The 21,461-nt window shown below is 39.0% G+C and overlaps 1 protein-coding gene across 2 annotated transcripts in view; it reads right to left on the minus strand.

Moving 5' to 3' along the window:
- Positions 1-21,461, minus strand: part of MACO1 (macoilin 1) — a 53,657-nt gene that overhangs the window by 23,645 nt on the left and 8,551 nt on the right. The window contains exons 2-6 of one of the 2 annotated variants that reach the window (XM_070610672.1): positions 15,137-15,278; positions 13,576-13,702; positions 9,767-9,890; positions 8,006-8,184; positions 6,270-6,771 (exon numbers count right to left, since the gene is read on the minus strand). The exons of the other annotated variant lie outside the window; for it this stretch is intronic. Coding sequence (XP_070466773.1) covers positions 6,270-6,771; positions 8,006-8,184; positions 9,767-9,890; positions 13,576-13,702; positions 15,137-15,278 — 1,074 coding nt within the window. The remainder of the gene's footprint in view (positions 1-6,269; positions 6,772-8,005; positions 8,185-9,766; positions 9,891-13,575; positions 13,703-15,136; positions 15,279-21,461) is intronic. 2 annotated transcript variants of the gene reach the window in all.

Below are 21,461 nucleotides of genomic sequence, written 5' to 3' on the forward strand. Positions count from 1 at the left end.
ATCTCGGGTTCCCTGCTCTGAATCCTCCTCCCCACTTTCTGCTGCAACTTCGAACCAGCAAGTTCCTGCTCTTCCTTGCTCCCTGGAGCTAGGAGCCAGCCCCACCCACTCCTAACTCTGACTCAGGCCAGTACCCAGGCAGCGCCCTACAAGGGAAAGGAAAGATGGATAGTTGTAAGAAAAACTGGCGTCTTTTTGTTCTTCTGGTAAATAGCATTAGGCCCCAATCTTCCTTGGTGTTTTGAAATGCTTCTCTAAGATCACAGAACAGGGGCTTCCTGGATTCTCTCTTCACTTTGCTCTTTTTCACAGTTGTTCACACTAAATCATCCTGAATCCATTGACTATTAAAAATCAGTATCTAAAAATATGGCCGTTTCTTTTCAACAGACATATAATTTTCTTTTTTTTTTTGGAAGATTAGCCCTGAGCTAACTACTGCCAATCCTCCTCTTTTTGCTGAGGAAGCCTGGCCCTGGGCTAACATCCGTGCCCATCTTCCCCTATTTTATACGTGAGATGCCTCATGTTTGCCAAGCAGTGCCATGTCCGCACCCGGGATCCGAACTGGCGAACCCCAGGCTGCTGAGAAGCGGAACGTGCAAACTTAACCACTGCGCCACCAGGCCGGTCCCAGATATATAATTTTTAATTGTGTGTAGAAATCTTAAAATGTGGGGAAATAAAAAACAGGAAGTACTGTAAACTGTCTCCTGTTATTTTTCCCCAAATAGCAAGACCACACTAAGGGGCCTTATACGGGTAAGTCAGAGGTTATACAACCACCTCAAATGCTGGTAACTGGAAGACAAGACTCAATTCAGAAGGACAAAAGACTGTGAACTGCTAGTCAAACCACATCTGGGCGATCTGGGCCACCAGCAAGTCCAGTAACAGGGAAAAGCTCGCTGTTTTTAACTTTTGCTATCTTCACCCCACTTTATAAGAGAAACCTAAAATTATAAAACATAAATACAAGGTTTATATGGGCTAGAAAGTGGAATGAAGAGCAATGACATTTTGCTTACCTACCAGCTTAAAATAGAAAGAGATGAGTCCCAAATACTCGTATCACAGCCTACTAAAACACAATACTAACCAATATACTCACTGATGGACTAGAACATTATATAGCCTATTCATGAAGTATGTTGTCATCAATTTTATGCTCCAAAAATATTTCTCTGAGACCTAGATCTGGTATGTAAGTTAGTTCCTGAGGATGAGTGTAGGTGAATGACTTAAGATGTCTTAAAGTGCTTCTCTATCCCCCCTCCCTCTCCTTCCCCTCTGAGGCAGTGCCATCACTTGCTTACAGATTACTGGAAAAATCCTGATAAACATTTTCTCCTTCATTCCCCTGCCCCCACCCCCCCCACCGGCCCCAGCTCTGAAGTCTCCAAATAAGCAGAATCGTATGAACAAACTAAGTTGTAAGTAATAATATTTTGGTGTGCCTAAAATAACCAAATGAATGGAGAGAGGAATAAAACAGTGAGTAGTCAATATATTACAACTTACTCCATATTTCCTTTTTCCCCTGATGAAAAGGCTCTCCTCTCCCCCTACACGGCTTCAAACTTTCTCTGAATTTACTATTACGGCGATGCCCACACCCCAGGACCCCAGGCCCTTCAAGCAAACGGTGGTTTCTCCTCAGGATACGTTGATGGTTACATCCCTGGTCTTCAGTCTCCCAGCTCAGGGCTCCTAGGTCTGCTGCTGGCAAGCTAAGCCTATTCCCAGAATTACCCCTCAAGGGCAAATTCCATGCTGGGTGGCTCTACGCTGTCTGGACCAGACTCACTCCCCCCAGCCAGCCCTACCCAGAGCAGAATTCTCAGAGACCTTGTGAGCTCTCAAGGCGACAAGTGGACGGCTCCCTTCTGCTCACAGATAAGCACATCCTCATGTCTTTGGCAAGAGCAAGAATTTTTACAACACAGAACAGCATCTCTCTAGAAGAAAGGAAAAGAAATGAATTCTGAAATTCTAAGTATTTCTTCTATAGAGTTTAACCAGGAAAGCATAAAATCTTGCTCTGGTGCCCATCCTTGAGCCAACTTTAGATGTACGTGCATTTAAAACAAACAAAAACACAAAAACAAAAATATAAAGCAGAAGAACAAAGCAAGCAGGTAGATGAACTTTTTTTACGCAGCATGGCATAACAGAAAGGGCCAAAGTCAAGAAACTTCAGTTCTGGTCCTGGCACTGCCACCCAAGCTGGGTCACTTGGATGAGCCATTTAATCTTCCAGGACTTGTTTATGTCACTGATAAAAAGACAGGATTGGGGGGCCTGGTCTAGATGTCTCTTAGATCTCTTGAAGTTCCAAAAAAATAATCATCATTCTAATTCTATGCAGTCCTGTTAAATGCATCTCTACTAGACAAACTGTGGATACACTTTCTTTATGAATCTTCATTGATGTTAAAGAGTTGATATCTTATGAAGAATACGCACTAAAAGTAAAAAAGATGAATCTTCTGTCTCGGATACCAAGAAGTGGAATGGAAATAAACCAAAAAGAGACTTCTGCTTCAACATTTCTACAGAATATGGATCACTTTACCTTTTGCACTCAAAATTTTAAATTCTCTCCTTTAACAAGGAAACTGAAACAAGTAACAATCACCACTAAGAAACCCCCCAGCCTCAGGGCTGTGTCTGAGAGGGAGCTTCCTGCCCAGCGCAAACCCAGCTGTTGGCTCTTCTGCTTGCAGGCGCTGAAACTGCAGGAACTCAGCTCAGGTGTCACGCCCTGAGCTGCCCAATCTGAGAGTGACCGTCAACTGAATGACTGCACAGACCTGCCCCGGAATATTCCACATCAAGTGAAAACCAGGGTTAGGCTAAGCTGGAAAACGATTTCAATATAATTCAAGTGGAAAAAGCAGGACGCAAAAACTACACAAACACTATGGCCACAAGAATATAAATTTAGTTGATGGAAAGAAAATATAACAAAATTTTAACAGTAACTTGTGTCATAGTAGTGGGACTATTTTCCCCTTTTCTCTACTTAAATTTTCTATGATTTTTTCACACTTAAAGTATTTTTAAATTGACCACTGAAGAAAAAATTTAAGCAAACCTCATTCTAATTTACATTATTCCTCTCTAACCCAGCACTTAGTAAAAATAACTGATCTTACTCACTGCTTTTTCTGTTTTTGTCTAAAATTTTTCCCATGTGAGAAATAAAAATATTTTTGGCTACCAACATTATAAGTCTGTTTCTAAATATCTTGGGTAAAGAATTCAGAAATCAAGCTGGCAGAAACCGGGTCATTTAGTAAGATCTGTATTTATCAAACCAAAAAAGGACTTTGGACTGGCTTTAGCAAGTTCCCAAACCTTTCCTGGGCAGGATCCTACAGGCAACATGATTCCCAAGTTCCCCACCTTCCCCCATTTTCCTTACCCTTAGTAACCTATCACATACTTCTGTAAAGGGCTGGAGAGTAAGTTTCTTTGGCTTTGTAGGCCATATGGTCTCTGTTGCAGTTACTCAACTCTGCCGCTACAATGCAAGGGCAGCCATGGATGCTACGTAAATGAATGAGCGTGGTTGTGCTCCAATAAAACTTTCTGCAAAAACAGGCATTGGGCCAGATTTGCCCTGTGTGCAGTTGTATGTCAGCCTGTGGTATACAGCACACTGAAGAGCATCCATGGAGCCTGGGGAGACGCAGGAAAGACCTGAAGAACTGCCTGCTCCTTCACAGAGAACGGCCATCAAAGCTTATGTTGACAGGTACACCGATCTACAAGAATTCTCTCTGAAAGTAATGTACTAATGAATTTTCCCCCCAAAAGACACTGAATTGGTTCCTTAAATATAGCAGTTCTCAAGCATGATATTCAGACAAACACGGTTGTAGAATATGTTGCAATTAATTTACTACTAATGATACAGTACCGTTTGATTTAAAAAAAACATTTTTAAAAGGATAAATCAGTCTTCTCCCTACAGCCAGCATGGACCTGTACACAACCCTGGGTGTGTCTGCAGTAGTCAGGGGCTAACCAACGTACACGCTGCCAGCCCATCTATGTTTGCATCAGAAGGAGCCTTAGAGACGAGAGAGTCCAGCTCTCTCCATCTGAAGATAAAAAAACCCACTCTCTAGCTAACGACTCAGAAATATCAGACTCGGATCAGTTACAGTCTTATTAATATCCATCAAAACATACATGAAGTCAAACAAGAGGAAACAGGAGATGGCCAAGAGGGGTGAGAGGAAGTGTGATAAGGCCTCCTACGACCACGCTGGATAATTTGCTCAGATAGATACCCTTCTTCTTACAAACTTTCATTGTTGTTCATCATAGAAAAATTTGAAAATGCATGAAAGTAAAAAGAAAAAAGAAAAGCCCCAATACTATCATGGACCAGTAATTATTGTTATCATTTTGGTTCCTTTCCCTTCAAATCCTTTTTCTGTGTATCTTAGGAAAAAACATGTTTTAAATAAAATTGCTTTCTACTTACTTCATGAAATAGTATGTCACAAGCACTTCCATATATTGCTTAATATGGCTCAAAAAACATGATTGTGTAATGTCTGTATTAAGAGTCCATCAAATAGATGGACCATATTTATTTAAATTTCTCCCCTGCTGTTGGATATTTAGATCATCTCCTTATTTTTTATAGTATTACATTAAAAGTTGAAAATAGTCTTACGGAAGCTTATACAACTATTTAAATATAGTATTTTCTATCTATGTATTTGACAGCAGGTATTCCCTAAAACAGAGTAATACTCTAGGGCCCTTCAAATCAAGGCATATTAGCGACCACAGGAAGAAGTATATGGTCCAGGAGCAGGCAGGGGGGCACTGGACCCACGTACTGGAAAATTGGTCATCTGAGTCCTTGAACTTCTTTACTAAAGGCAGATTAGACAGTAGTCAATCAGCATCGCAACTAGGGCCCAAGTGAGAAGGTGTCACAAGACCGAGCCTTGAATGTTCCTCTGTAACACTCAACAGAGGAAAACTGTTTTGACTTGAGGGCGATTATTAAAATTGTGTAGGAGAAAGGATGTGAAAGGATGGCAATGTTTCATTTATAGCATATAGTAAATTTGTGCAATATTCCCTTTGAAATAGAAGGTCAACTAATTGGTCTTTCTGCCATGGGCATCTATAGGGAGGTTCTCTGCTGAATGTTTTCTCTGCAGGGCCTGATGGGCCGAATGTTGTAACAGAGACGTGAATGCCAGCCTGGCAGCAGTAACAGCACGGTATGCTTCCAAACGTGGCCAGGGGCTAGGAAACCTCTAGAGCCTTGAGCAGTAGAACCCAAATACATTTCCTTTAATCTAGGTGCCAACCGGAAAATTAAAACAAATAAATAATCTAGTTCAGGTAATTTATAACACTGGAAATCTTCCCTCCCTAAATAAACTGTCTGCTCTTAAGCAAGCCAAAAGAAGAGGAATACAAGATAACTTAGTGGAGGGAGGGAGTTACAATTGCCCTCTTGAGTTATACATAAGAAAAAGCTCCAGTTCAGATCCCAGTTTCCAAACTGAAAGATATTAGGTAAAAGGAAGATAAGCGTATTTTACAACATACATTAAATATATAAAATACAGCAAAATTAAGCCTGAGCCAGTAAAGCTAATACAACAATATTATTCTTTTAATTAACGATGGGAAAAGGAACATTTCTGATTAAAATCTATGTCTAACATTGCATTTACCTATGAAACTTTTAGAAGGAGATTACTTTTCAAACCTAACTTTCCCAGAGTTATTTGGGGAATAATTCACATTTTAAGTGGAAAAACAAAAACAAGCACAAAGTCGTGAGGACAATTTTCTCCACCACCACCACCCCTCCCCTTCTGTACCTGTCTGACAAAGAGATTTGCATGAACAGGACACAAACTCTTCTTTTTGTCTTGATGCCACAAGAACTTTGGGTATGCAAACAGAAAAAGACAAGGACTAAATATCCACCTCTCAATACCACTAGAAAATCGAGTTATATGTAAATTTGTCGAATGTGGAAAGGAATCACTGTCACCTCTTACTCAGAACACTGCAAAGAGCTGGAGTCAATGCTTCAGGATAATGGCACTTACGTGGCCAACAAACCCACATGAAACAAACACTAAAATGTCAAATACCACAGAGTTAACAGTCACAGTATCTGATCACAAATAATTCCAACAGGCCCCCGTGAAGACCTGTTTCCAAGACCTGAGTCCAGTTTATTGGGAAGCGTTGGTAAAGACACGGCGCACACTTACCTCACCAGTGCGTCTGGCTTACTCAGCTGGTTATTAGGGATACAGTTTTCCATTAAGTCCTTGTGTGTACTTGGGCTCTTGCTACTGCATTTCTGCTTCTTCTCATTTTTACTAGATGAGGAAGGAATGCTCCCATTTGTGGCGCTGTGACTTCGAGGTGAGGAGTTCACAACTCCACTGGCGTTTTTGTAATTTTTTGAGGAAGCAGTGCATGAGTCCTCTTTCAAGAGATTTTCTGTACTTCCCACAAGATCATTATTTAATCTTTTACTATTGATATGGTTTTCCATATACTCGATTTCTTGTATTTTAGAGTCTACAGGTTGTAGAATATTGTTGTTATTTATTCCAAGGTTGTGTTTTTTGGCATCCTTGTCCTTTTCTTTTCCTTTTTCTCGGTATTCTATCTCTGGCAAAGTTGTGGAGAGTTTTTTGTTGGCTGGAATACCTCCGTTGTGATGTATAAGGATCGAGGAGTCCATATCAGGCAATCCTTTGGCTGCTACAATACCAAAAACAAACCAACAGACACAAAAACCCACACTGGAATATTTAGTTGTATAAAAATACAGAACAGACTGATTCCACAAACTGCATTATCTATGCTTAGAAACTCACTACGTTAAATAACAAATAATTTAGAAGCAATAACCACACTACATTACGCTAACTTCAAGAAGTAAATCCAAATAAATTTGAGAAGCTGCACATTTAGAAAATCACCAGCATTTATAAATACCTAAGTTTTGGCCTGAAAAATAAGATGAGGACTTTATAACGAAGTTATTCATTTGTCAGTCAAAGCAAGCTTGTGTATCACTGGGGTGAGAGGACACAGGAAGATCTTACTCTAGGAGGCCATATTTTAAAAGATGCTTGGATGAAACAAACTGTTAATAACTTTACTAAAAAGAAAGAGATTAAATGAAACAAAAGAAGAGCTGTGATGTTAGGATCCAGGGCATCTATCCTTTTTCCTGACTCTAGAGTTGAGGTAATAAGAAGTCTGTATTATTTACTAGCCCACTGGTAAAGAATTTTCTGTATCAGGTCTAGACATTCCAATCTGTCAGAGTCGACTTGAAGAGAGATTTTTGCACCACACCAGAGAATAAGATTTTGGCATACATCAACTAAAAACACGATCCCAAACTTCTAACTCTCAAACCAAAGGTAACTGATATTGCTGTCAATTCATCTACTGAATTGTTAATATTCTCATTACAGAAGTCCTATTAGAAAAGGTTCAATTTAAGATCCACATGGCATTATATGAACCATTTAGAATGGGACCTATCCATCTTTGCTCTATTCAGAAGTTTGACTCGTAAAATAGTTTTGTGTATCCATACCTTTATCTTGCTTATACTTAGGTCCTTAGTTTGCTTCAACTACAAACTCTTATATACTATTTTGCTACCGAGAATAAATATTTTAAATATTTATAACAAATATTAAAATATAAAATAAGCTATAAAAATAAAATATATAAAAATAATAAAACAACATAAACATATTTAAAAGCACATGGTCATCAGACACTAGGTAGAGAACGTGAGTCACCCACACTATATTTCATGACCAAACTAAGCAATGGCCCTGAAGAGGAACACCAGAAAACAGGAAAATCCCTTGTAATTTTCCAAAGTCCCAGCAACTTTTCCAAAAAAAGGATTCTACTGACAGACAGAATAATGACTAACCTACTGAGCCTCAGCTTTAGGGTCAAGACCTACCTTCCTCGGCCTCTTTCTCCTGCTTCTGCAGCATCTGCTGCTCTGGGGGGAGGGCTTGCTGAAGAAGCTGCATGTAAAATTCGTTCTCTTTTTGCACTTCTTTTTGCTTTCTTAGCCGCATTTTGTAGCTTACGTAACTTTTGAAGCCAAAGCCCAAAGTCACCACAGGGTACCCAATACTAGAAAGAAGACAATCCAGCCAGTAATTGCAGGTTAAAAACAAACAACACATGCATCAAGCACATGAGAACATCTATGACTGAAATTAAGAAACAAATTCTAGATGATGTTGGTAGTTGAGCATTCAGTAAACACACAAATACATGTAATGTCTGCTGCGGAAATCGGAGGCCTTTGGCACGCAGAACAAACCCCCAGGGAACAGCGGGACTGCTAGGCCACAGAGGCTGCCCGTCAGACCGGCATTCTTCAAGTAGCTCAAGAAGTTACCACAGTGACTGCTGGCTACAGTGGCTACTGAACCGCCTTGTGCATCATTAGAACCTTGGCATCTGTACGCTTTAAGAATATACCATGGCAGAGATTGTATAGGTGATCATAAGCAAATGTCTTAAGTGTTACAAATCCAAAGGACATCATTTGGTTTTTAATACTAGAAGGCAGGGTCAAGTTCAGGTGACTACTTTGACTTAATCTTCTTGCTGCCTGAGGGTACTGTCACCAGCTATTCCTGGAAAATTAGTTCATAAACACTCTGTCATACATAAATTCAAGAATCATTTAAATAAGTATTTGATATTATCAGGGTTTCAAGAATCATTTAAATAAGTATTTGATATTATCAGGGTTAACATTTGGTGTGTACTACCAAATGAAACTAGCTGTACTTATAAATCTAATCTCTGGGGTAAAAAGTTGAAATATTTTCATTCAGCTCATCAGTCTATCTAATACCATTTCAAAGCCTCTGCAAACACTGTCAAGATTCATATTAAGCTTTATTAACATAAAAACTTATCAATTATAATTAGTCTAAACGTGATCTCACTACAAGTTTAAAGTGACACTTATTTGTGAAAAGACTTTAGAAATATTGGAAACTATTTTTTTTAGTTGATGCCTGTTTATTTTGGTTTCTGCCATAAATATTAACAAAAATTGGTGTGTTTAAAAGAAACATACATTAAGTGGTGATTCCCAGAATAGTGCTCATTTAAAAAAAATGTTTCATGGTTAAGGTTAAATGAATAATAGTATCTTAATATTCATTTACATTTCATAAGGAAACATAATATTCCTTTAAAAATTATTAGTAATATTATTACTAATTATTAATAATATTCTCTTGCTCTTGAAAACAGACTAAGGAAATTCTAAGTTCACTTAAGCTTCATGAAATAGCCACATATTTCATCAGGACTTTTCGGAATCATTATCTGATTATAACAAAAATAAATAACATTTATCAGACACCTATGTGCTTGGCATTAAGTGAAATACTTTACTTATATCACCTCATTTCATCTTTCCCATGACCCCATGAGACAGGTGCCCAATATACAGGGAACAGAACTGAGGCTTAGAGAGGGGGACATGTCCAAGGCAACAAAGCTCTTAGGGGACAGAACTGGGATTCAAACACCCATCTCCGTGAATTGAGGGCGCAGGCTCTTTACCACCATGTTAGTTTGTCTTCTGGGTTCATGTAAAATCTCTAAGAAAACATTTAAAATTGAATTTACCATTCTACCCTGAAAACATCGAATTGAATTATAGATTAAGAATACTCATAATACTCACCAGTGAGCAGCAAACGGACGGCAAAGGTCCACATGAAAATTTTTGAGATCTTTAAATCTAATTGCTGCTTCAATATAAACAAAGAGTATCCAGAGGGACACTGTGGGCAAACACACTCCCCTCTCTGTGGGAAAGCAGCAGAGAGACAAGCATCAATGACACATTAACTAACAGAACAGATGGATTGTTTGGGAGACTGGTTCAACTACAATAACTTTCATTAAGACTTTCAAACTAATTAAAAAGCAATTTGATCCAAACTGAAAGCTTTTATATGACAAAAAGATGCCATGGAATCATAGACAAAAATAAAAGACAAACAATCTGGCATAAAAATATTTACAATATATGTAAAACAAAGTAGTCATAGCCCTAACATACAAAGAGCTTCTACAAATCAATAAAAAGGCACCTGAAAAAAAGATTACAAGGCATAAAAAAATATATATACACACATATTTATTTATATATATGGCTAAAAAAACATATGAAATGATGCTCAACTTCACTACTTATTAGAGAGAAACAAACTTAAAAAATGAGATTCCATGATTTAACCTATCAGATATGCAAAAATTAAAACCCAGGTAAAAGTATAGGGAGAGTATGGTAAAGGGTTCATTCTCATACTTGGCAATAATATAAATTGGGGCAATCCTTTTAGAAGGTAATTTGGCAATATAATCAAATTTAAAATACTTATACCTTTAACCCAGAAATTCCAATTCCAGCAATCTACCCTATAGAAATACAAAATACCCCTGGGATAAATGTACAAGATTATTCACTGTATTATTATTTGCAATAGCAAAAATTTAGAATTTATTTAAATGACTATCAATGGGGAACTAATTATGATAAATCCATATAATGAAATATGATGCAGCTTTTCAAAAGAATGAAGATCTGTACTGACATGAAATGATACGTAAAAAAATAAATTCTTAAGTAAGAATAAATTACAGCACAAAGAAATGTTTCTAACACTTAAGTACTATTACAAAATTTTTTTTAACTACAAGCTTGTATTCCTTTTGTAATTAAAAACAATTTTCAAGGGAGGAAAAAGCAACCTGCGACAGAATAAATGAGATGCAAATAATGGGATAATTTTCACTGGTTTGTATAATCCAAATCTGCATGCCAGGTCCATCTCTGTCAGGACACGACTAATAATGGGATATTTTATGAAGATGGACCACACAGGCATGAGGTCCAGCAACTCTGGAAAGAGCTCCTTTGAGACTGTATAAGGCAAGGAAGTTATAGAAGAGAGAACAGGAGGGAACAATCAGTGACCTGAAGGACTAAATGGCTTTTTGCTAAGGGTCTTTGGAATGAAACAAAAGGAAAATCCCAGAATCTTGGAACTGGAAAGATCATTTACTCCCACTTCCTCACTTTACTGAAGAGTGAGGTGAGGCTCAGAGTTTAGACAAATTGGGTCCAAGTTCAGAGAGATAATATTGAGCCTGGAGAACCTCGGTTCCCTTCCACCTAGTCTGTAAGGGAAGAAAGCACTCAAAGTTCTGTGGAGGCAGCTAACGGCCTCGACCATTCTTACAGATTTAACAGATCAAAAAAAGGGCATTACTACACTGTAGAAAGACAAACAGCAACCCTTAGAATAATGCATTTTCAAATTCATTGCAAAATTAATTTTCAAAAATTTCTATTCCCTACTCCTTATATTAATTTTTAAAGTTATCATAAACATAATAAGCACATTACAGAAAGAAACAGAAAAATCTAGACAAAACACCTGTATTTCTATACCTATCAAACAAATACAATAAAATCACCTTGGAAGTATTTTTGAACAAGTATAATAGTCATGTTGTACATACACAGTTCTGTATTCTGTTTTTTCCCTCTAACAGTAAGGGAAAAAGTTTATGATATAATATTATCATTCTTTTGTGGCAATATAAAATTTCATCAACCATTCCTAATATTCTTAAGAAAGAATTTTAAATTTGAACAACTGGAAGAGAAATTAATCCTAAGTTATATAATTGCACTCATTTGTCAGGCCCAATGACAACACATAGTTTGTTTTGTTTGTTTGTTTGAGCACTAATCATTCCAAATTAAAACACACTTCACAACTTGGCTATTTCAACACGTGTCTCTGAGCCTAGGGCTCAAGAGAGGCCAGTATCACTTATGACACTAGCTTCATTGCTGCCCTGTGGGTCACCACTGAGCTCGCTCCCAATAGTTCTATTAATAGTTATATGAGTAGTTTTTTCTCAACTACTAAGACATTATCAAAATAATTTAAGGAATCATTATAGTTCATCAGAGTCACAGATTATCTGAGCCAGAAGGCTCCCTTAGACATTATCTAGACTACTCCACCTTCATATGACAGAGAAGAAACAGACCCACAGAGAATGGTGAGTGTAAATGGCAACTCACTCAAAACTGAGGCCCAGGAGAAGGAAATACAAGTAAAAACCGGTATACAGAAAAATCACTTTAATGAGAGGAAAGCAGACTAAGGAACTGTGATGCTAGCTTATAAATCAAGTCAGACATGAGAGAGGGCTGAAGATGGAGAAAACCAGGCTCATAGTGGATACTTCAAAAAACAGAGCTGAATTGTGTCTTCCGCATGGGTCACATCCTCCTCTTAGAAGCTCTGAGGGATAAATGTTGCTCCAGAGAGCTTTTACTAGTTGGCACTCCCTCAGTGGTCAAAATGCCACAGGTTGCAGCTTGGCCTAAGAATCAAGTTTCATGCAGCTCTGCAGACAAGCGTGATGATCTGAGAGCCATCCTCACATCCCCATGCATCCCACGTTCAGTCTTTCACAGGGGACCAGAGCTGTCAAGACACCTCATCTCATCTTAGTCTGAAATAGCACAAGTAAGAAGGGAGGTGGCTACGTAGCTCCACTCAAGTCAGAACACACCTGAAATAGTACATTTTGGTTAAGAGAACCACTAAGAACCAGGGAAATCAGGATGGTGAAAGTGCTTAAAATAACATATGAGGAGAAGCTTTGAAACCAGAGATGTTTTGCCTACAGAAAAGAAGACTTGAGAGGCTATGACACTGTCTTTAAATCTCTAAAGAGATGTTAACGTGGATGGTTCCACTCACTCAGTGGCTCTAATGCAGGGGTCCACTGTTTGGGCCTGAGGGGATGGTCTGTTGGCCCCTTGAAGTTTTAAGGAAACGTTTTGAACATTCCCATATATTTTTCTGGAGAAAGCCTGCTTATACCCTCTAAGAGATCAGCCAAAACAGTCAAGACATGCTGGGTCAAAAGCATAAGGAGGAAAATTCTGACTCAGTGTGAGAAAGAACTTTCTATTACAGCTGCCCAAAAACAACAGTAGTAAGTTCCCTGGCACTGCAGGTTTTCAATCAGAGATTAAACCACCATGTGCCATGGATGCTGTGGGGATTCTGGTACCAAATAAGGGTTCAACTAAACGACCTCTGACATTCCTTTCAACGCTGAAACTCCAGGAACAGTTTTCCTGTTTGGCACATAACTGTCTTCGAGTCTGCCTACACAGAAATCGCTGTGACTTTGTGAAAAACGGATATCTGCATAATGAGAGCTGGTAACTGAAATGCTCACGATCGAGAGGTCAAATCATAATGGCTTCAACTTTTGATCCAATAATGAAAAAAAGAAAATATGTTTTATAGCTACATTATGATCTATTAGGGAAAGGCAACTTTAAAACATCCACATTAAACTCAACTCTAAATAATTTATTCAAAGAAATCACCACATTAAAAAAGTCTGAATCTAATATTTCTATCCATCTAAGAAACCATTAAGACTTACCTGTGTGCCATACATACTGAACCCACACATATGTGCTGGCAGCAAAAAAAAGCCACTGTATAGGGATGAACAGCAGACATATTATATTTGATGTGAATGCCACACAAACAAAAAATACTGAGAAGGCCTAAGGGGAAAACAAAATAGAAAACACAGCTTAGAACTCATTATTCTCAAACAGAGATTATTAAAAGCATGTTGGACAAAATCTGAAACTACCATGCAATATCTACACAGCGAGTTACAACGGGAAACTGTAAATGTTTAAAATCAACTATATAAAAAGTAGTGGTTAATTTAACATTAAAGAGTAGTTCTATTTATGGCCTCAAATCATGAAGAACTGGACCAGAACAAACTGAAGCTGGCTCACAGTGAGTTCATTTGAACTCCACAGGTGGGTTACCTAAAATAACTAGAATTTTAACCCAGAAAAGGCTCTCCTCTCCTCACAAAACATTCCTAGAGAGCCTCATTCTTAAAGGACGGGCAGTTGGAACACAGATGAACCACAACAGTAGTAAAAATTATGCTGACATTAATAATTTTAATAATGCAGCCCTCCTCTGGACACACCACTATCTATTACCAAGAGGACACGAGCTCGAAACCATCTTTTCAAGGCATGGATTTGCTCTGACCAAAGCACCAGGCCTGGGCAGGAGAGTCACAGGTTTAACATGTGGCTATGGGACACAACGGAACTACAAGTTGACCAAGGGAACAAGCCCAGGCCTGTGTCCTTGCTCTAACCCAGTAGCTCTCAAAACATGGTCTGGGGATCCCTGGGGGTCTCTGAGGTCCTTTCAGAGGGTGTTCCAGATCAAAACTATTTATCTGCCTTTTTTTCATGCTCATTCGCTCAGGAACACAGTGGCATTTTCTAGAAGCTACATGATACGTGATATCGCAATCAACTGAGTTCAGAAGCAGATATGAAAATCCAGCTGTCTTCCATTAAGCGAGACATTAAAGAGATTTGCAAAAATGTAGTCAATCTTCTAATTTTTTTTGTTTTGGAAAATACAGTTATTTTTCACTAAAAAACTGTAATTTGTATTAACAGGTAATGGGTTTGTTATTGTATTTTCAAGTGAATTCTTAAGTAAGTATTTCCATTTTTTTAGTTTTCAATTTGTAATACAGGAAAAGTGTATAGATGTAACTCACATAAATAAAAGTTCTCTGGAGTCCTCAATAATTTTTAAGAGTGTTAAGGAGTCCTGAGACCAAAAAGTTTGAGAACCACTGCTCTAAGTCTGACCCAGTCACTGAGAAGCACTTCAGAGAGGATGCGCAACGGCCGCTGCCCCGCTAACCGTGTCCCTCCCGTGTGCTCACTGGACGGGCAGAGGAGGAGGGAATCTACTGATGGATCAGTGGGTGTAGACAAAACACTCTTAGAGCTGGTTTCAGTCCACAGCCCCTATGAGCGCAATACAGTCACTGAAGAATTGTTCACAAAATCTACTTTAAACAATTTCACTCTCAGTCATAGAAGATTTTCTCAGAAGGGTAATTAAATCCCTTATATTTGAAAAACATGTCTTAATAAACATACCAGTCCCTGGTATCTGAAGGAATCATAGACGCTTCTGATGAAAAGCCAAAATGGCCACAGGTATTCAAATCTGAACTCCAGGACAAAATCTGCCAGGAGGACAAGTGCCCACACTACCAGGAATTTCAGATATAAAAACGTACTGCAAAATATAAAAATAAACAATTAATTCAAAGTCATTTGTGAAGAAGCAGAAAAAGAAAATGTACTATTTCATCTAAGAGACAAAAAATATTTTCATATACCATGAAAACAATGGAGATAAAGGAAAAAAAGAGAAGCTGCTATGGCCCACCTAAATTTTAAAAGCTCTGGTGTTCATTCTGAGACCCACAACTATCAAAATAAGATGATGATCAAAGATGCTTAATTCCACTTAAGATGGAATAAAAAACATTTAAATCTCAACACTATTTTAAAATGTGCTGTGTCTGACTTCAAAATACTGCAACACTCTCAAAATTATAGCTTTCAAGCTGTTCTTCATTAGAAGAAAATGTCACAGTTGAAAGGCTTCAAATTTGCGGTTTCCCACCCCTCTACATCTGTTTGAAGAGTCTCTGAAATTCTCAATGTATAACCCTACATGCGTAAGAATTCCGTCCTTTCCCCTCTCTCCTCTGCCTCTCTGTGTAGTATTCATCTGCATTAACCAAACAACCTCCCCAAATAGGCAGAAATTAACCAAGGCAGCAGATGCCGATCACTACCAAGAGCTGTGAGGGCACAAAAATGTACATTAAAGAAAAATGCTATAGCATCCCAGCCTTGCTCTGGCTCAGACATAAATGTGTGCTCCCAGTGTCCTCTGGTCTTGGGTTAAATCGAAGCCTACTTCGACAAGCCAGTCAGAACACGAACCTAACCATTGCGGTAGCGCAAAACAAGATAAGGACATGGATTTAAAGAGTTATTATTCTTCACATAATCAAAAAGTCCATTCTTCCGGTTCATTAGTTGTAAAACAGACAACGGAAGCCTTCAGATTCTATTAATAAGCCCCTAATTCTATGTCCTTAACCTGGTCACTTCTGGAGCAGGTTAAATTCACGTATTAAAAAAAAAAGGTTTTCTAAGATATACAGATTGGAAATACCTAAAATTCACTTTGACTTGGGCTAGAGCCTTGTGAGGTGTTTTGTAATACATACATTCCAATATTGATGGGATTAAATTAGCTGTGTGAATATACACCACCAACAACAAAATCAAGACTTAGTAAATAATTTTGAAATATATTAAAATAAGTATAAAAAGACAAGTACTTGGGGGGAGGGGAGACAACAAAAGCCGAATCCAGCATTGAGGATTCTCCTGTGCTCTCTGAAGCCACAAAGGAAAAAGATGTCAAGAACAGACACAGAGTGACCCTCAATGACACAGTATCATAATGATACATAATTTGCAACTAGGGCCAATTTCTAACACTAATTCTTGGTAGAACTTCTTGGGGCTTGAGAATAAGGTTCAACTCAGAGGTCGCTGTAGAATCGAGGAACCCAGGGCAAACCAGAAGAACACAGCCTTGAATCCGAAGTCCCACCTTTCAGTTTCATTTACTAGAGTCACGTTCGCCAGATGAGGACAGGGCCCTCTTTCCCACTCATCTAATCCCTCACTGACGCAGCGGAGAGCAGGGCACGTTTTCTTAGAAGGAACGACTGGCTCAGGCAGGCACTCAGGAGCACAAATCTGGTTTGAAACTCCATTTCCAAGCTGCTTGGCTTTAAAACTGAAAGGATTTTTCCTTGTTTCTAGAATTGTTTCTAGGTATTAAAGAAGAAATAGCCTCTCATGCATGTTCCTAAGCCATTGAAGAAATGGCATGAACACGTATCTACTTCTCTGATGAATCCTTTCCCCATGGTTGTCTCTGGACTGTAGCTGAATGAACACGGTGGGCACTTCATCCTGTCTAGTCATCACCACGCCCCAGGTGGAGAAGGTGCCACCAACTTGCTCTCTGCTCCAAATACCCCCAAGGCATGGCAGAATCCCAGTCTAGCCCGCAACATTCCATTTCACTGTTTAGAGAGCATTATCCAAAGAATGGTAGCCTGCTGAACACTTTTTGATAACTCAATCATGTAAACACCTAAGGCAATACAAAAGTGATCATCTTTGTTACAGTGACTACTCTTTTTCAATTCTGTGACTTCAAGGGGGTCCCTTTTTATATATTTCATTTCTTTTCAAACAACTGCTTTCATACCTTTGACATTCCTTGACACCCAGTTCTTAGTGAGTTCCATTTAGAAGTACAGATATCTAAGGAAACTTGATCTTTCACGAACATATGCCATACTCTCAGCTTTCCTTAGGCTCCCCTTTTAGGTGGGCCTGCCTCTAAAATCAAGAGGCAATCTAATTAACGAAGTTGATTTTTTTTTTTTTTGAGGAAGATTAGCCCTGAGCTAACTACTGCCAATCTTCCTCTTTTTGCTGAGGAAGACTGGCCCTCAGCTAACATCTATGCCCATCTTCCTCTATTTTATATGTGGGACGCCTACCACAGCATGGCTTTTTGCCAAGCGGTGCCATGTCCGCACCTGGGATCCGAACCCGAGAACCCCGGGCCGCCGAGAAGTGGAAGGTGCAAACTTAACCGCTGCGCCACTGGGCCAGCCCCAACAAAGCTGATTTTACTGCAGGATTAGTCTTGAATTCTATTGATTCATTTCAGTCTCACAGGATTTAGAAAGTTTAAGACAGTTTCCTGATTCAGTATTCACTTAGCCTTCTCTATGAGTAAATCATGTCCATATCCTTCTATAGGCACGTGTACATAAGGTAAAGGACAAGTAATCTAAAATGACTGCTCATCAGTGTAGAAACTCTAATTCCTTTCCTTGTATGTTCTGAAGGTCATTAGACTTTGCCAAATCCAAAGAGATGATACTTTAAAGGGAGAGAAAATTAGACAGGGTTTTAAGCCATTATAGCATTTCAAAATATTTCTTTTAATCCATGAAGAAAACATGATTAAATATAAAATATTTTTATACATACAGTTCATAACATGTCTTATGGCAACTTGATGGTACTTTAATTCTCTGATCCAAATAAATTTACTAATAACTGTAAAATATCTTGAACAAAATAGCATAACTGCAGCAAAAAGATATTTTCCATAATAGTACACATACTGAAACAAGGGCAGACCAACAGTGCCTTCTGATGGTCTCCTAAGCTTCTATTATGGGTGTCAGTGAAATAAAGAGGAGACGTGCTCTTATTAGGCTTAACGGTGGCGATTCTTTCAAAGTGGATATTAATTATAAGATTCTTTTTTTCCCCCATTCTATTCCTACCCTTGCCATTTACAACCATTTTTTATCTGAATCTATCTAGCAATACCCTTCATCTATGGATTAATCATCTATGATTAACGAGAAGTAGTATCGAACATTCTTCTTTCTCCAAGTAAAGTGCACCTTCTCTCTGGTACCTCTAGCCATTTAGATCATTTTCTGGAGCCCACATAATTGCCACAGGATAACCATCAATCCTCAGTACCTGACCTTTTCCCTAGGCAGACTAATGGCCATTTAGTTCACTTGGTCCTCACCACAGAAATGATTCTGGAATATTTCACTGGCTGTGCTAGTGGCCATCTATCTCAATCCCTAGCTTTCCTGTCCTCTCTGTAACAGCAACTGTGAATCGCTTTTAGCTTTCAGTATGGAGCATATTTCTTGCACTAAACCGCTTTGTCTTCTCTTATCAAATACCTCTCCCTTTTGGACATCACCTCTAGAATATTTGTCCAGCCTCTCATCCAGCTGGTACTCCTGCTGAAGTCTTTTTAAAAAATTTTTTTCCCTTATTCTCCCCAAAGCCCCCCAGTACATAGTTATGTATTCTAGTTGTGGTCCCTCTGGTTGTGCTATGTGGGATGCCGCCTCAGCATGGCCTGATGAGCAGCGCCATGTCCGCGTCAGGGATCCGAACTGGCAGAACCCTGGGCTGCCGACACAGAGTGCGCAAACTTAACCACTTGGCCACGGGACCGGCCCCATGCTGAAGTCTTATTATGTGTAACTACAGTCTTGCTACTCAAAGTATGAACCATGGGCCAGCAGCATCAGCATCATGTATGAGCTGTTTAGAAAAGCAGTTTTTCAGGGCCCCCCTGAAAAGGTCTATTTGATCTAAGCCTGCATTTTAACCAGATCCCTAGACCATTAGTGTATACATTAAAATTTGAGAAGTATTAGTCTATACTATAAACTTCTCAATGTCATGGAACTCCCACTGAATTCCAGGTCTCAAAAAGAAGACAATGATCTACTCAGTTAATCAGTACTTATCTCCAAACTGCTAGCTGTCCTTCCCTCAACTGGGACCATTCAAATTGTTCAGGGTTAATTCCTCAATTTCCTACTTTTCCTTCTGAGTCACAGACAAGATACTTACTTAAGTACAATTTAAACTAAATGAATCACTTCCATTACTCCTCTTCCTTAAGCACACAGTATGACCATCACTTTCTCAAGATAGGCCTCCCTGACCCCGAAGTGAAGACCATTACCCCATTATGCGCTTCCACAGCATCCTGCGCCATAAGAACATTCACTCACAATTATAATAACATTTTGAGCAATTAGCTGTTTAAATGTAAAGTCCACAAGAACAAAGGAGCTGTCCACTTTGCTCCCTGCTTTATTCTCAGTGTCCAGCATAACACCTTGCACACTGCAGGAGCTTAAGGAACATTTGTTGAATCAATGATCTGCAATGCACAAGAGTGTTTAGGGCTTTTATCAACGTACATATTTACAATCAAGGTAGAGGGAAAGATGCCGCACAGGTGACTAGGAAGGGTGTCTAAACAATGCAACATCAACAAAGACAACAAACACAGCTTCTGCCTGAAGGATTACCATGCATCTGCTTCCAACCTGTTCTTGGCTAGGAAGAAATGAATCTCATCAGCCCTGCTCTGGGTGCCAGACTATCACTCCATCTGGCTTACCTGACACTGGCTCTGACTATAGCGAGGGTTCTCAAAGTTTCTTCTATTAAGCCTGACGTTAAAAAAAAAAATCTGCAGGGGGCTGGCCCAGTGGCCTAGCGGTTACGTTTGGCACGATCCACTTCAGCGGCCCAGGTTCCGTTCCTAGGTGCAAACCTACATCACTCATTGGCTGTAGCAGCGACCCACATACAAAATAGAGGAAGACTGGCACGGATGTTAGCTCAGGGCGAATCTTCCTCAGCGAAAAAAAAAAAATTCTGCAAAAATGTAAAACCATACCACTCTTCACATGGGTTTATTACTATTTTTATATGAACTAGTAATTATTTTAAATTTTTCTGTCTTAATTTCAAATACAGTAAATATTGATAGATATAACCCATGTAAACCAAAGCTCTTTGAGATTCTCAATCATTTTTAAGAATGTAAAGAGGTCCTGAGACAAAGATTTTGAGAAACAGCAGACTACAGAAAGTTCTGCATGAGCCTCAAGATAAAATGGACTCGAACGACTGCTATGTTCTGTAACTACATCCTTGTGTAAAATCCAGAAAATGGGAGCAGCCTAAGAAGACCTAAGCTGTTTCATATTTCTCTTCTCTATTCTAGGCCTCTGCAGACTGCAAAGAGAATCTTTCTAGAGTCAACTACACACATACATACACACACACAGACTCACATACATACATACACAGCCACTGCAATGACAAATCTAACAGCATGAACTATGCCCAGTTTAAAAGGAAAACAACCCACGGGCCCTAAAAAAATTCTGTTAACATTGTACCAACACTGGAAATTCATTTCATAAACAAGTTAAGTGTTACACTTCATATCTTCAACAGTAATAATCTTCTACCTAATCACACTTACTTTTTTTTTTTTAAAGATTTTATTTTTTTCCTTTTTCTCCCCAAAGCCCCCCAGTACATAGTTGTATATTCTTTGTTGTGGGTTCTTCTAGTTGTGGCATGTGGGACGCTGCCTCAGCGTGGTCTGATGAGCAGTGCCATGTCCGCGCCCAGGATTTGAACCAACGAAACACTGGGCCGCCTGCAGCGGAGCGTGCGAACTTAACCACTCGGCCACGGGGCCAGCCCCCACACTTACATTTATATTATAAAAGTTACACTTGTAACTTTTCCAAATGCTTTCATATCTAGTATCTCATTTTATCTTTACAACTGTGAAATAGGCACGACAGTTATTACCATTTTATAGGAAAGAAACACTGGAACAGGGAACTAACAGGCTGCAGGGCATTGTTGAAAGAGCACAGAAACGGGGGTTAGGAGACAGCAGAGAACAGAGTGAATTCTACATGGAATACTGTGATGCTGTTAAAAA

Source organism: Equus przewalskii, chromosome 2, assembly GCF_037783145.1.
Source record: "Equus przewalskii isolate Varuska chromosome 2, EquPr2, whole genome shotgun sequence".
NCBI classification, from domain to species: Eukaryota; Metazoa; Chordata; class Mammalia; order Perissodactyla; family Equidae; genus Equus; species Equus przewalskii.